Source organism: Chelonia mydas, chromosome 10 (genome assembly GCF_015237465.2).
Source record: "Chelonia mydas isolate rCheMyd1 chromosome 10, rCheMyd1.pri.v2, whole genome shotgun sequence".
Lineage (NCBI taxonomy): Eukaryota > Metazoa > Chordata > Testudines > Cheloniidae > Chelonia > Chelonia mydas.
The window spans coordinates 35,461,665-35,475,120 of record NC_051250.2 but is presented as its reverse complement, the minus strand read 5'-3'; the positions used below and the strand labels follow the sequence as shown (position 1 = coordinate 35,475,120).

The following is a 13,456-nucleotide window of genomic DNA, read 5'->3' as shown; positions in this document are numbered from 1 at the left end:
TCTTAAGATCCAAGGGTTTGGGTCTGTGTTCACCTGTAGAAATTGTTGAGGATTCTTGTCAAGCCTTTCCCAGGAAAGGGGGTGTAGGGCTTGGGGGGATATTTTAGGGGGGAGACGTTTCCAAGTGGGCACTTCCCCTGTTCTTTGTGTAACACTTTGGTGGTGGCAGCATTTTAACCTAAGCTGGTAAGAATAAGCTTAGGGGGTCTTTCATGCAGGTCCCCACATCTGTACCCTAGAGTTCAGAGTGGGGAAGGAACCTTGACACCCCCCCTCCCCAAACTTTGCCAAGCATGTGCTGCTCATTAAGACCTATTGAGACACCAGAGCCCTGATCTTGCACAGGCAGAATCCAGTTGACTTCGCTGGGGCTCTGTGTGGGTGCAAAGATCAGAACAATTTCAGCTGTCTTGAACTAAGCCCTAAGGTGGGGGAAAGAGAGCTGCTTTTTACAGTGGGAGGAAGGAGTGTGTGAGCTCGTCGTCCTGTTGTTCCGCAGCCGAACGAGTTTTTCTCAAATTTTGCCTCAGGTGAATTTGTATGAGACCAAGCCTGGAAAATGTCAGCCCAAAATCTGCCTGTACATGTGGAAACCGAAGGTTAGAATAAAAATTGTTACCTATTGTGTGGCAGTTGCTGCTGGTGAGACCGCTGTAATATATAACTTACCGAGAGCTGTAAGCGTTCAAAGCACTGCACAAATACTGACCTTTAAAACACCCAGCTCTGTAGCTGGCCTCATTTCTTCTTATGCCCCATCCCTCTCCTTATTGAACGCTCCTGCCTTTCCTGCATTGTTACCGATAATTCTACCTTAGCCTGCATTCAGGCTTCTCCTAACAGTCTTTTGCCCTCTTCAGACATATCTCCTCTACACATGGAACAGACCTGCCCCTCGGGTCCAAGGTTTCCAAGCCTTCTGCTCTGGGAGGTCTAGTGGGGCTAACCTCAGAATGTCTCTCTCGTCTGCTCCTAGTGGCGATAGTGCTGTCTCTGGTATGGCGGCTGGAGACTGTAAGCTCTTTGAGGCAAGGACCTAGTAATTTATCAACCTATCTGATGTAGCTTTGCCCCTGGAAAGGGCTTTGCACGCTTATGAGTGGGAGTTTTCAAAGTCACCTAAGTGACTTGGGCACCCAAGATCCTGCAGTGAAAGTCCAATGGGACTTGTGTGCATAATTCACTTAAACACATTTGAAAATCCAGGCTGTAAAAATAAGACTTCCCCATTCCCTGAAGAGTTGGATCCATTGCTAAAAGAAACTAGGCTAGACCCAAAGCCGTTCCCATGTGCTGGCTGTTCAGGGAGCTGTCTGATGTGAAACGAGCTGGTAGCCCCAGGTGAGTTCCTGGTAGATAAGTCGTTTTTGCCTGAGAAGCCCACCATAACTGAGCACCTTACTGGGAATCTCACTTGTGGCCAAAAATCAAATGGGCTATAAAGCATGAGCTCCTCCCTCCCTCTTTCCAAGAGGTAGTTCCTTTGGGCCAGCTTTGAAGCACAATGGCAGGGTAGAGTGGGGGAAGTTTGCCCTGCTGCTACTTGTGCTGTACAGATTCTACAACAGATAGGAGAAGGGGCAAGATGGGGTCATCCTAAGAACTAGATATGGGCAGATCAAACAGAATCAGCAAGAGAAACCCATGTGTGGGCTCTTCCAAATGGTCATCTCCATGATAGATGATCCTGGGTTTCTTTTGTACATTTCACTCACTGCTGACTGCTCTTTTCTTCTAGAGTCCAGGAAAGAGGTGACTCTCCCCTTCCGATTGAAGAATGGTCGTGTTAAGGCAGTTTGGGTTGCTTCTCTGGAAGAACTACATTTTGCAGGTACTTTCACGCTGGGCTTTCTGTGCGGAGGAGAATAGATGATTGTGAAGATGAGGCTAAGCGAAGCATGGCTTTAGCCATCTAATGTACGATGCTTCAAATGAAGTCACTTCTCAAGACCCTCCTGATATGTCTTCAAGCTCCAATGAACCTTAGTCGTTAGGGCAGGACATCATCGAGAGGAGAATTTCTCTGGATTTGTTTGAGTGTATGCATGAGGGAGGCGGGGTGGTTTTGGTTTTTTGTCATGCCCCTTCCCCCCATCCCCCATTTACCAATCCTTGTCAGTTAAATCAGGGCTGCCTGTTGATTTTTTTGGTTCTTTGCAATCTGCTCCAACTACAGTCTGGGGTACACAATCTAGCTGTCAGCTGGTCATTGAATTTATTAGCTCTGCAAGGCTAAGCCGTGAGACCAGGGCAGCTGGATGCTGGCTTGTTTCTTTCAGCCTTTCAGACACTTCGAATTTGACATTCGTTAGTTTCCAGCCGCTGAAATACTAATCAGGGAGCACTATTTTAAATGCCCAATCTCTCAGTTGCTTTTATTTTTGGGGAGGGGAAGGGCTCCATCCATCTGGCATGCAGCCCACACCCACCCAGCTGGCATGTTGCGCAGGGCATCTGATCTGTGTTCCATCCTGCTTTGCTCCCAAACGCTGTGTGTGCTCCAGGCAGAGCAGAGCACTGACTGGAAGCTGCTGACCAAGCTCGCCAGGGGCGTGTATTTTTTTTTTTTTTGTGCATGGCCCATACTCCCAATCCCTCTCCTCCACCCACTACCCTCTCATTGCAACTGTCTGCCCACACACAGCAGGGTTGTGGGATTGGCGAAGCAGCACTAGGTGGAGAGCACTGGGATTGGTTAGGTGACAGGGTGCTTCATTCAATGATTGAAAGGGGCACTGGCTGGGGGAAGTGGCTAACCCAATGATCCTGTAGAAAGATTCATCTCACTAAAAGTCTCTTTGTTGTTGCTTCTGTATCACCTCTTCAGACAGAACGTTCCGATAGAGCTGGTCCATGGGAAGGCAGTAGAGGGGGAGCATTAGTCTGTCCATGTCTAGACATGTTGGTAACTCTAAGAATGGTTCTTGGCACTGTAACCCTTGGAGCTCATGTTGGGAGAGGAGTGAATGCAAGGCCCGGCCCCACCTCTCCACTATCCAGATAGACCCTGCAGTGGCTGTTGAAAGACGGAGAGGACCTCTGGCCTTGGCTGCTGCCTGCCTCTTGAGTACGAACGGCTCGGTGCCGGTTCAGCTCTGCCCCTCGCTGACAAAGCTGCCTGCCTCTTAGGATTGAGGTGAGGCACTGGACCAGCGGGAGGGGAATGCAGGCTGGGTTAGATCTGGCTCCATTCAAGAGGCCTGATTCAGCAGCACAGAGCCTGTCTCTTCCTTGATGGAGCATGCTGTCAGCCCAGCTATGTTTCTACAAACTGGGCAGCAATGAGAAGCTTAAGCTCCTTCAGGCTGACTGATGAGCGAAGGGTTAATGGGCCATCCATCAGACAGCAGCTCAAACAGTGCTTAGCTCCTTTGGCCTCGTGCTGATTTGGGGCCACATAGAATATCAGGGTTGGAAGGGACCTCAGGAGGTCATCTAGTCCAACCCCCTGCTCAAAGCAGGACCAATCCCCAACTAAATCATCCCAGCCAGGGCTTTGTCAAGCCTGACCTTAAAAACTTCTAAGGAAGGAGATTCCACCACCTCCCTAGGTAATGCATTCCTTTGTTTCACCACCCTCCTAGTGAAAAAGTTTTTCCTAATATCCAACCTAAACCTCCGCCACTGCAACTTGAGACCATTACTCCTTGTTCTGTCATCAGCTACCACTGAGAACAGTCTAGATCCATCCTCTTTGGAACCCCCTTTCAGGTAGTTGAAAGCAGCTATCAAATCCCCCCTCATTCTTCTCTTCTGCAGACTAAACAATCCCAGTTTCCTCAGCCTCTCCTCATAAGTCATGTGTTCCCGTCCCCTAATCATTTTTGTTGCCCTCCGCTGGACGTTTTGCAATTTTTCCACATCCTTCTTGTAGTGTGGAGCCCAAAACTGGACACAGTACTCCAGATGAGGCCTCACCAATGTCGAATAGGGGGGAACGATCACGTCCCTCGATCTGCTGGCAATGCCCCTACTTATACATCCCAAAATGCCATTGGCCTTCTTAGCAACAAGGGCACACTATTGACTCATATCCAACTTCTCGTCCACTGTAACCCCTAGGTCCTTTTCTGCAGAACTGCTGCCTAGCCATTCGGTCCCTAGTCTGTAGCAGTGCAAGGGATTCTTCATCCTAAGTGCAGGACTCTGCACTTGTCCTTGTTGAACCTCATCAGATTTCTTTTGGCCCAATCCTCTAATTTGTCTAGGTCCCTCTGTATCCTGTCCCTACCCTCCAGCGTATCTACCTCTCCTCCCAGTTTAGTGTCATCTGCAAACTTGCTGAGGGTGCAATCCACGCCATCCTCCAGATCTTTTATGAAGATATTGAACAAAACCGGCCCGAGGACCAACCCTTGGTGTACTCCACTTAATACTGGCTGCCAACTAGACATGGAACCATTGATCGCTACCCGTTGAGCCTGACAAACTAGCCAGCTTTCTATCCACCTTATAGTCCATTCATCCAGCCCACACTTTTTTAACTTACTGGCAAGAATACTGTGGAGACTGTGTCAAAAGCTTTGCTAAAGTCAAGGAACAACACGTCCACTGCTTTCCCCTCATCCACAGAGCCAGTTATCTCGTCATAGAAGGCAATTAGATTAGTCAGGCATGACTTGCCCTTGGTGAATCCATGCTGACTGTTCCTGATCACTTTTCTCTCCTCTAAGTGCTTCAGAATTGATTCCTTGAGGACCTGCTCCATGATTTTTCAGGTCCTTAGGTGAGGCTGACCGGCCTGTAGGTCCCAGGATCCTCCTCCTTCCCTTGTTTAAAGATGGGCACTACATTAGCCTTTTTCCAGTCGTCTGGGACCTCCCCCGATCGCCATGAGTTTTGAAAGATAATGGCCAATGGCTCTGCAATCACATCCGCCAACTCCTTTAGCACTCTTGGATGCAGCGCATCCGGCCCCATGGACTTGCGCTCGTCCAGCTTTTCTAAATAGTCCCGAACCACTTAATAAATACTGCCTACCCCAGCCCCGAACCTTTCCTAAATAAGAAAGGAACCACCTTTCCTATTCTCCTGTGACTCACCACCCAGATATGCAGAGGCACGGAGCCTGCCCCCGCAGTGGGGGTGGAATCTGTAGCTTGTTTTTACAATTTAAAAACCATGAAACAGTTGCAGATCAGCACTACATGTTTTGAAGTAATCACAAACTCACTGGTCTGTCATGAGGACTCCTCGGCACTATGGCAGTGGTCACCAACTGGTCGATCGCAATCAACTGGTCAATCCTAGAGGGTTTCCCAGATGATCGCAATCTCCAGCGGCACAGTGAGACTACTGCTAAGACAGACTCCCTGCCTACCCCGGCCCCATGCCACTCCTGGAAGCAGCCAGTGCAGCCCCGAGGGTGGGGAGCAGGGGTCTCTCTCTGCATGTGGCTCCTCTCTGCAAGCACCGCCCCTGCAGCTCCCATTGGCTGGGAGAGCTGCGGGGGCAGTGCTTACAGAGGAGCAGCGTGCGGAGCCACATGGCCCCCTGCCACAGGGGCGCATTGACCCCTTCCAGGAGCCACCGGAGGTAAGTGCTGCATGGTGGGAGGCAGCACTCCAACCCCCATCCCTGAGCCCCTTCCTGCATCCCGAGCCCCCTCCTGCATCCCAAGCCCCACCCTGAGCCCCCTCCCAGAGTCAGCACTCCAAACCCCTTCCTGCACCCTAGCCCTGACCCCCTTCCCAGAGCCACACTCTGCACCCCCTCCTACACCCCCAACACTCTGCTGGAGCCCCCTCCTGCACCCAAACTCCCTCCTAGAGCTTGCACCCCTCACTCCCTGCCCCAGGCTCAGTCCAGAGCCCCCTCCCACACTGCGAACCCCTCGGTCCCACCCCGGTGAAAGTGAGTGAGGGTGGGGGAGAGCGAACGACGGAGATAGGGCGGGATGGAGTGAGCAGGGCAGGGCTTTGGGGAAGGAGCAGGGTAGATCCTGGGTTGCCCTTAGATTCAAAAAGTGATCTTGGGCGTAAAAAAGGTTGGAGACCGCTGCACTACGGGGATGCAGCTAGTGTCTTATCCTGACTGCCTTACCACATCATGGAGGGCTGGAGCCAGCGGCCTGAATGAGGGGACTTCATTTTGTACTTGCTTCACTTTCCTCGTCTGTTGTTCTTAGTGCTGGGAGGCAGCATGGTCTAGTGGGTAGAGCACAGGCCTGGTTATGTAGCTTTGTACTTCGGAGGTTCCTGCAGAATGAGGGACATTGTACTCAAAGCAAACATCTTTGGGGGGTGGGTCACGCCTGGTCCTGGGTTTGTATGTGTGTCTTGAGAGACTCGGGAAATACCTCTCTGGGCTTAGTTCCCTCTAATAGGAACCTGGCAGGCCTGGATCAGCCAAAGGGCTGTGTTTCTCCCTGGCCTCCCAGTCAGGGAAAGTCGCTCTGATTGCAGAAATGAAACTTGCAAGTGATTAGCAGGCCAATTAAAATGGCTGTTGTCTGAGGGCTAGTTCTGTGTGTGGAGCTGGGTCCATGTGACTGGCTTAGCAACTAGACAATGATAACTGAGACGCTGGTTGCTGCTGAGAGATGGCCGCATCCCCATAGCCTCCTGAGCTAGCGAGCTCTGTAGTGCAGTCCTGCAACTGGCAGTGTATCTTGGCTTCCATTTATGGAGCCGGATGATGATTTTGGACAAAGTCCAGAAGGCAGTTAGAGGGTCAATACAATGATGATGCCCTGGGAGGCAGCCTGCCTGCCAGGGGAATGTTGTAAAACTATCAGACAATCACAACACTGACTCTGAGCATGGCCTCTGAAACACTCCTCCATCATGCAGGGCCAGATCATACTGGGAGTAACTCTAGGGGCGGCAGTAGGTTTACCCCAGGGCTGAATCTGGCCCATGACATGTCAGTTATTTCATTGATTCCCAAACCCCAGAGGGACAGAAACTGACAGGCTGATGGCCAGTAAATGTCAAAGTGAGGCAGCTGCCCCAGGTAGATGATGTGTGGGGGCGGGGGCAGCTTGTCCGCTCACACAGGGGAATCAAACATGGGCCAGGTGCATTGGCAGCAGTGGGTGGATGCCAAGGGCATCAGGCAGGATTAGCTGTGCTGCCAGTCCCCCAAATGCTACCCCTTTCAGAGATTCACATGCCAGGTGAGCTGCCCTCTTTCTAAGAAACAGTATTTCCATGGATGCCTTGGGTCTGGAAGCCCATCCTGGCCAGGTCCCCCACTACTCTTGGGATGTGCTTCGGGCAGCTGGCCCCAGCAGGACCTAGACAGACAGTTTGCGCCCCTCTCCTTATTTCCGCCACCCTGGGGGCCCCCGAATTGCTCACAGGCCTCAGCCCTCTTCTGGCCTTGGTGCTGTCCCAGCATGCATGTCCTAGAACCTGTGTGGGCAGGGAGGTTCTACCTCCTATGGGGGCTCATCAGCCCCTGGTGAGACAGGTGAGCTGGAATGGACTCCCCACCCCCTCTGCCCAGGGCAGGCCATGCTCCTCCAGCCAGGTAGCAGTAGCTGGAGCTTGAGCAGGGGACTCTGCTAGGGAGAGGAATTCTTACTTTATCAACAGTATTTTGAAGAAACAACAAATAATTCATAGCCAGTAAGGTCCTCGCACCCCCCTCCCTCCCAGTAACCATCTTCCCCTCCCCAGGGGTGTGCATCACCGTGTGGGAAGGAAGCATGGTCTTTTCGGCTCTGGAGTGGGACACCTGGGCTCAATTCCTGGCTCTACTACAGACTTCCCTGTGTGACCTTGCTCAAGTCACTTAATGTCTTGTCTCCCCATCTGAAGAATGGGGTGATCCTTCCCCACTGTGAGGATAAAATCCTTTAATGTTTGTGAGGTGCTGAAGGTACTACGGGGATGGGAGGCAAGGGGGATAATCTCCTGTGGGGGCTGCCTTGCTGCATTCACTCCTGTTTGTTTTCCTTCCTACAATGGCCAATTCCTCCTGGACCTATAACAATCTATGAAAGGTGGAGGGAGGGGAATACAAACACACCCATGAAGAAAGTATCAAGGTTTAACTCCAGTGCATCGATCCTTTCAACAGGGATAGTGAAATGCATCAGTATGAATCTTCTGACAGGAAAACCAAACCCTATTCTGTCCTCTGGGTTTAAATTGCGATCCTTCCTAATGCGAATCAATATACTTGTGGGCCAAATTAACTGATTGTTGGAAGCAGTTACACAAATTGCGCACCAGTTTGGAAGTGATTTAACAGCTTGGTGGCTGCTCCAGGTGATGTTCAGGGGTGGGGCTGGGGCACCTGAACAAGCAGTTGTTTGTACAACAAATTGAGTAATAACACCTTCCTTCCATCTTTGGATCTCAAAGCACTTCATAAGCCTTTATTAAGCCTCCCCTTACCCCAGTGAAGTACATAAATAATACCAAACTCTTCTATAGCACTTTTTTCATCAGTAGATCTCCAAGTGCTTTATAAAGGGGGAAACTGAGGCACAGGGAAGTGAAGTAATTTGCTCAGGGTCAGCCAGGTGACAGATATGGGACTAGAACCCAGGTCTCCTGAGTCCCAGTGCTCTATCCCTGAGGCCATACTCCTCTGAGATGTTCTGCTAATTTTATCTATGTGCAGATGGAGGCAAAGTGACTTGCATGAAGTTCCATAGCAATGTGGTGGCACAGCAGGGAATAGAACCTGTGAAGTCCTGATTCCCTGTCGTCTTCTAAGCACTGTAAGACACAACCCAATGTAATGATGCTGTGCACCGTCACCTCCTTTGTGCCCTTCCTCCCCCTCCCCTTCAGTATATCCTAAATGCTGCTGCCAAGATTCTTATCCCCCTCCCCAGATCATCTCATTCCTACAGTCTGTTCCTTCACCCCCTTCTCAGGTCTCGTCTACACTAGAAAATTAGACCGACTCAGCTGCATCACTCGGGGTGTGAAAAATCCACATCCATGAGCGCTGGAGTTAAGCCGAACTAAGTCCCTGTGTCGACAGCACTAGCTACCACCTTTTGGTGGGCCCCTCCGGTTGCTGAAAAGCTACAGTGGTGGTCGTGTTTTAAGTGTAAATGTAGCCTCAGATACCCTTACTGGCTTCCATTCTCCTTCGTGTTCAAGACTCAGCGCAACTATTCCCTCCTGTTCCTATCTATACATCAACTCTCCTCCTCCTCCTCCTCCACCTCCTCCTCCTCCTCCTCCTCAGACTTGCTGTTCCTTTACCCAGTCCCAACTTCCCTTCTCCTTTCCCGCTGCTCCTCATGCTTAAAGCAGCATCTCTATTGGGGATCTGATCCAAAGCCCGTTGAATGATTCTCACTGACTTCAATTGGCCTGGGATGAAGGCCTTAATGAGGTGATATGGTCTAGTGGATTGAGAGTGGAACTGGGCCTGTGGGCCAAGAACTCTACATTTAATTCAGCTCTGTCACTGATTTACTGAGTGACCTTGGGCAAGTCACTTAATTGCTCTGTGCCTCAGTTTCCCTATCTATAAAATGAGGGTGATGATACTTTGCTGCCTCCTGGGATGGCTGTAGAGGGTAACGTTTGTATGGCCTTGGGAATCATAAAGTGATAGACATGGTAAGTACAAGTATTAACACTTGCCAATGGGGCATTCCATGTACTCAGGGAAACTTTGTGGCTGGAATAACACCCTACTTCGCTTGTTGTGTATTGTGCTTTACTGCCTTGTGCCTCCAGACTATAAACTCTTTGGGTATGACTTCACTTAAGGTTTGAATGCCAGTGTACTTATTAGTTATCATGTCTGAACATTCTACACTAGGGGTGGCCAACCTGTGGCTCCGGAGCCGCATGCGGCTCTTCAGAAATTAGTATGCGGCTCCTTGTACAGATGCTGACTCTGGGGCTGGAGCTACAGGTGCCAACTTTCCACTGCTCAACCCCAGGCCCTGCCCCCACTCCACTCCTTACCCCAAAACCCCCTCCCCTGAGCCTGCTGCACCCTTGCTCCTCCCCACTCCATCCCAGAGCCTCCTGTACACTGTGAAACAGCTGATTGCAGCAGGCACGAAGGAGTGGGAGGTGCTGATCGCTGGGTTGCCAGAGGGCAGGAGGTGCTGGGGGTGGGGTCAGGGTTAGGCTGATGGGGGCTGCTGATCTATGACTCTGGCTCTTTGGCAATGTACATTGGTAAATTCTGGCTCCTTCTCAGGCTCAGGTTGGCCACCCATGTTCTACATGCTTCTATTCCAGGACGAAGCCCTCGGTTTACCACAAACCTTTGTGGCCAGAGATGTGGAGTGTCTAGACTAGCGCATTCACATGTGTTAACTCGAGTTAAATGTCGACTCAGTTAACTTGATATTAAAACTCCAATGTAGGCAAACTTCTGAGGCAGAGGCTTTGGACTCAGGCGCATTCTCCCTGCTGTACGGGGTGCATGCCGCACCTCTAGTTCTATGTAAAAGTGTTGTTGCATCTAGGGTTTGAGTGATTGACAGCTAAGTGGCCTTAACCATTATAGATGTGGTGTGATTGGCTGTCATGCTTGGAGCTGCTGTAGTGTTATACTATAAACTGTCCAGTATTTACATTAAAACCAAACGAGGTGACTTTGCAGATGTACTGTCAGATTCCAGTGCTGCTGAATAGCCCCACAGCTGGGCATGCTCTGTGCTGGTCAGATTCCCAATATTCTTGATGCCCTGCTGTAATCTGCAGCTATTCCACTTTGTGCTGTGAACCTGTCAGATCTCATCATCTAATCAGACTCCATGCTTTGATGTATAATGGCCTCCAGGGAATTGCTGAGGAGCTGCAAGAAGTGGTGTTGGAGGTGCTCCTTCCCCCTGCGTCAGAGCTGACCTGCTTATAAAGACCTCTTTTTGCTGGAGGAGGAGAATTAACCTTATTATGCTCTGACTTAACTCCAGCTCCGCTTGCCCCATTCGTCTCCTTTTTCCATTTGAATGTATTATTGTTCTTCACTCCCAGCCCTAAGCTATTGGGTAATCTGCTGTCCTTCACCCCAGTGGTAATAAATCACCAAGCACCCCTTTCCATCGTTGCAAGAATGCAGTGGCATAATTTGATGTCTGTGGAGTGCCCAGAGATGGCCAGGAGAGCCGTGTATTTCCTGTTTGTTTCTTGCGTGCAATTGCCCTTACCTCTAGGAAGGGTTATCTGTGCACAAGAGGTGAAGAGGGTGGGCAATGACTTGTCATGAATTGAGTACTCCTGCATCCATCAGGACTTTATATCAAAACCTTGCTAGGATTCATAGAATCATAGAATATCAGGGTTGGAAGGGACCTCAGGAGGTCATCTAGTCCAACCCCCTGCTCAAAGCAGGACCAATCCCCAACTAAATCATCCCAGCCAGGGCTTTGTCAAGCCTGACCTTAAAAACTTCTAAGGAAGGAGATTCTACCACCTCCCTAGGTAACGCATTCCAGTGTTTCACCACCCTCCTAGTGAAAAAGTTATTCCTAATATCCAACCTAAACCTCCCCCATTGCAACTTGAGACCATTACTCCTTGTCCTGTCCTCTTCTACCACTGAGAATAGTCTAGAACCATCCTCTTTGGAACTACCTCCCAGGTAGTTGAAAGCAGCTATCAAATCCCCCCTCATTCTTCTCTTCTGCAGACTAAACAATCCCAGTTCCCTCAGCCTCTCCTCATAAGTCATGTGTTCCAGACCCCTAATCATTTTTGTTGCCCTTCGCTGGATTCTCTCCAATTTATCCACATCCTTGTAGTGCGGGGCCCAAAACTGGACACAGTACTCCAGATGAGGCCTCACCAATGTCGAATAGAGGGGAATGATCACGTCCCTCAATCTGCTGGCTATGCCCCTACTTATACATCCCAAAATGCCATTGGCCTTCTTGGCAACAAGGGCACACTGTTGACTCATATCCAGCTTCTCGTCCACTGTCACCCCTAGGTCCTTTTCTGCAGAACTGCTGCCTAGCCATTCGGTCCCTAGTCTGTAGCGGTGCATTGGGTTCTTCCGTCCTAAGTGCAGGACCCTGCACTTATCCTTGTTGAACCTCATTCAAACTGGCTTGTTTCGCTATTAACTCCCCAGGCCTTTTTGGCTTGTTCACCCTGTGCTTCATGCCACAAAACCCTGATGACAAGATCTTGGAGGCCGGGATTGTCTCTTCCCTTTGCCTGTTCAGCATCTAGCACAATTGGGTCTTAGCTTGATTGGGGTCCCTCTGCCAATGCAATGCAAATAATGGTCATCACTTTTGCCTTTGGCTATGACTACAGTGAAATGCAATGGACTCACTATGTGTAGTACTGGCGTACGTGAGCAGTAATTTCCCACCCAGTGCTAAATTGATCCCCTGCCTCCCAATCTAACTGGTTTTCCCTCATTTCTCCTGCAGAAGCGACAGATTTTGGTAACGGTCATAGAAATGTGCTTGCCGTTGCTGTTTGCCGCAATCCTCATTGCGCTCCGCAACAGAGTGCATTCGATCAGCCACCCCAATGCCACCATCTACCCCAGCCAGTCAGTGGACGAGCTGCCATGGTTTTTCCATCACCGGAAGCTCAACCCCTGGGAGCTAGCTTACATCCCCTCCAACAGCACTGCTGTGAAGAGCATCGCGGAGGCAGTGGAAAAGGCGTTGCACATCAATATCAAAGGTTAGAATGGGCTGAGGGTTCCTGGAGGGGAGGGAGGTCTTTTAAGAGTAGAAACTGGTGTGTACATGCGTGTGGGCACGCGTTTCATGTGGCCTTATGCAGAAAAGCATTTAAGCATGTTCGCTTTGCTGAAGAGAGATGGGATTATCCTAAATTATTTTAAAGCTAAGCATGTGCGTAAGTGCTTTGCTGAATTGGGATCTGTGATGAGGCTGTTTTATGTGTCCTGGATGCAGCTTCAGAAGGGAATGGAAATTGCTCTCAGTTAAACATTTCTAGTGTCCAGAGTTCAAAATCCGGTGCAGGCATCAGGTGACAGTGATGTGGCTGGCTTCATCTTAAGAGCTGAGCCTTCTGCTATTGTAATTAAAGTAGTCACTTAAAAACCAGACTTCTGTCTGGAAGTTTTCACGTCCTGTCAAAGTAGTATCTGAGAGAGACTAACAGAAGGAGATTAGAAAAACTAGCAATCTCGTTTATGCTGCTTGTTTATTTTGTGCATTTGACAGCTCTTTGTCTAGTCAGTTTCTCTGGTTTCCCTCTATGATAGGGAGAACCAGCTGAAAACATTTTCTGTTGGAAAATGCTGATTCAGCTAAATGGAAATGTTTTGTGGGAATATTTCACTTTTGTCAAAATTTTCAATGGAAAATTACGGAACGGCTTCATTTTCACTCCTGTGTTCTGTTGTGACATGTTCTGACCTTATCGGAATATTTTGTTGTCATTTTGAGTGTTTCTGAAATACTTTGGAAGTTTCATTTTGTGGAACATTTTCTTTTCTTTCCAGTTTGGCAAACAAGTGAATGTTGGAATTTCCCACGGAATGGAAATTCCCTTTTCCATCAGCTCTAATGATCTGTATCTCCCTGTAGTTT

General features: G+C 49.6%; 1 protein-coding gene across 5 annotated transcripts in view; it reads left to right on the top strand.

Annotated features, from left to right (window-relative positions):
* ABCA3 (ATP binding cassette subfamily A member 3) overlaps positions 1–13,456 on the top strand; it is an 89,442-nt gene that overhangs the window by 19,229 nt on the left and 56,757 nt on the right. For 3 of the 5 annotated variants that reach the window (XM_037910426.2, XM_043523753.1, XM_043523755.1), the window contains 2 exons: positions 1,739–1,831; positions 12,317–12,578. In XM_037910426.2, coding sequence (XP_037766354.1) covers positions 1,778–1,831; positions 12,317–12,578 — 316 coding nt within the window. In that variant the 5' untranslated portion in view covers positions 1,739–1,777. Of the gene's footprint in view, positions 1–530; positions 600–1,738; positions 1,832–2,990; positions 3,137–12,316; positions 12,579–13,456 lie in introns of those variants that run through there. The other 2 variants (XM_043523754.1, XM_043523756.1) reach the window with 2 other exon arrangements.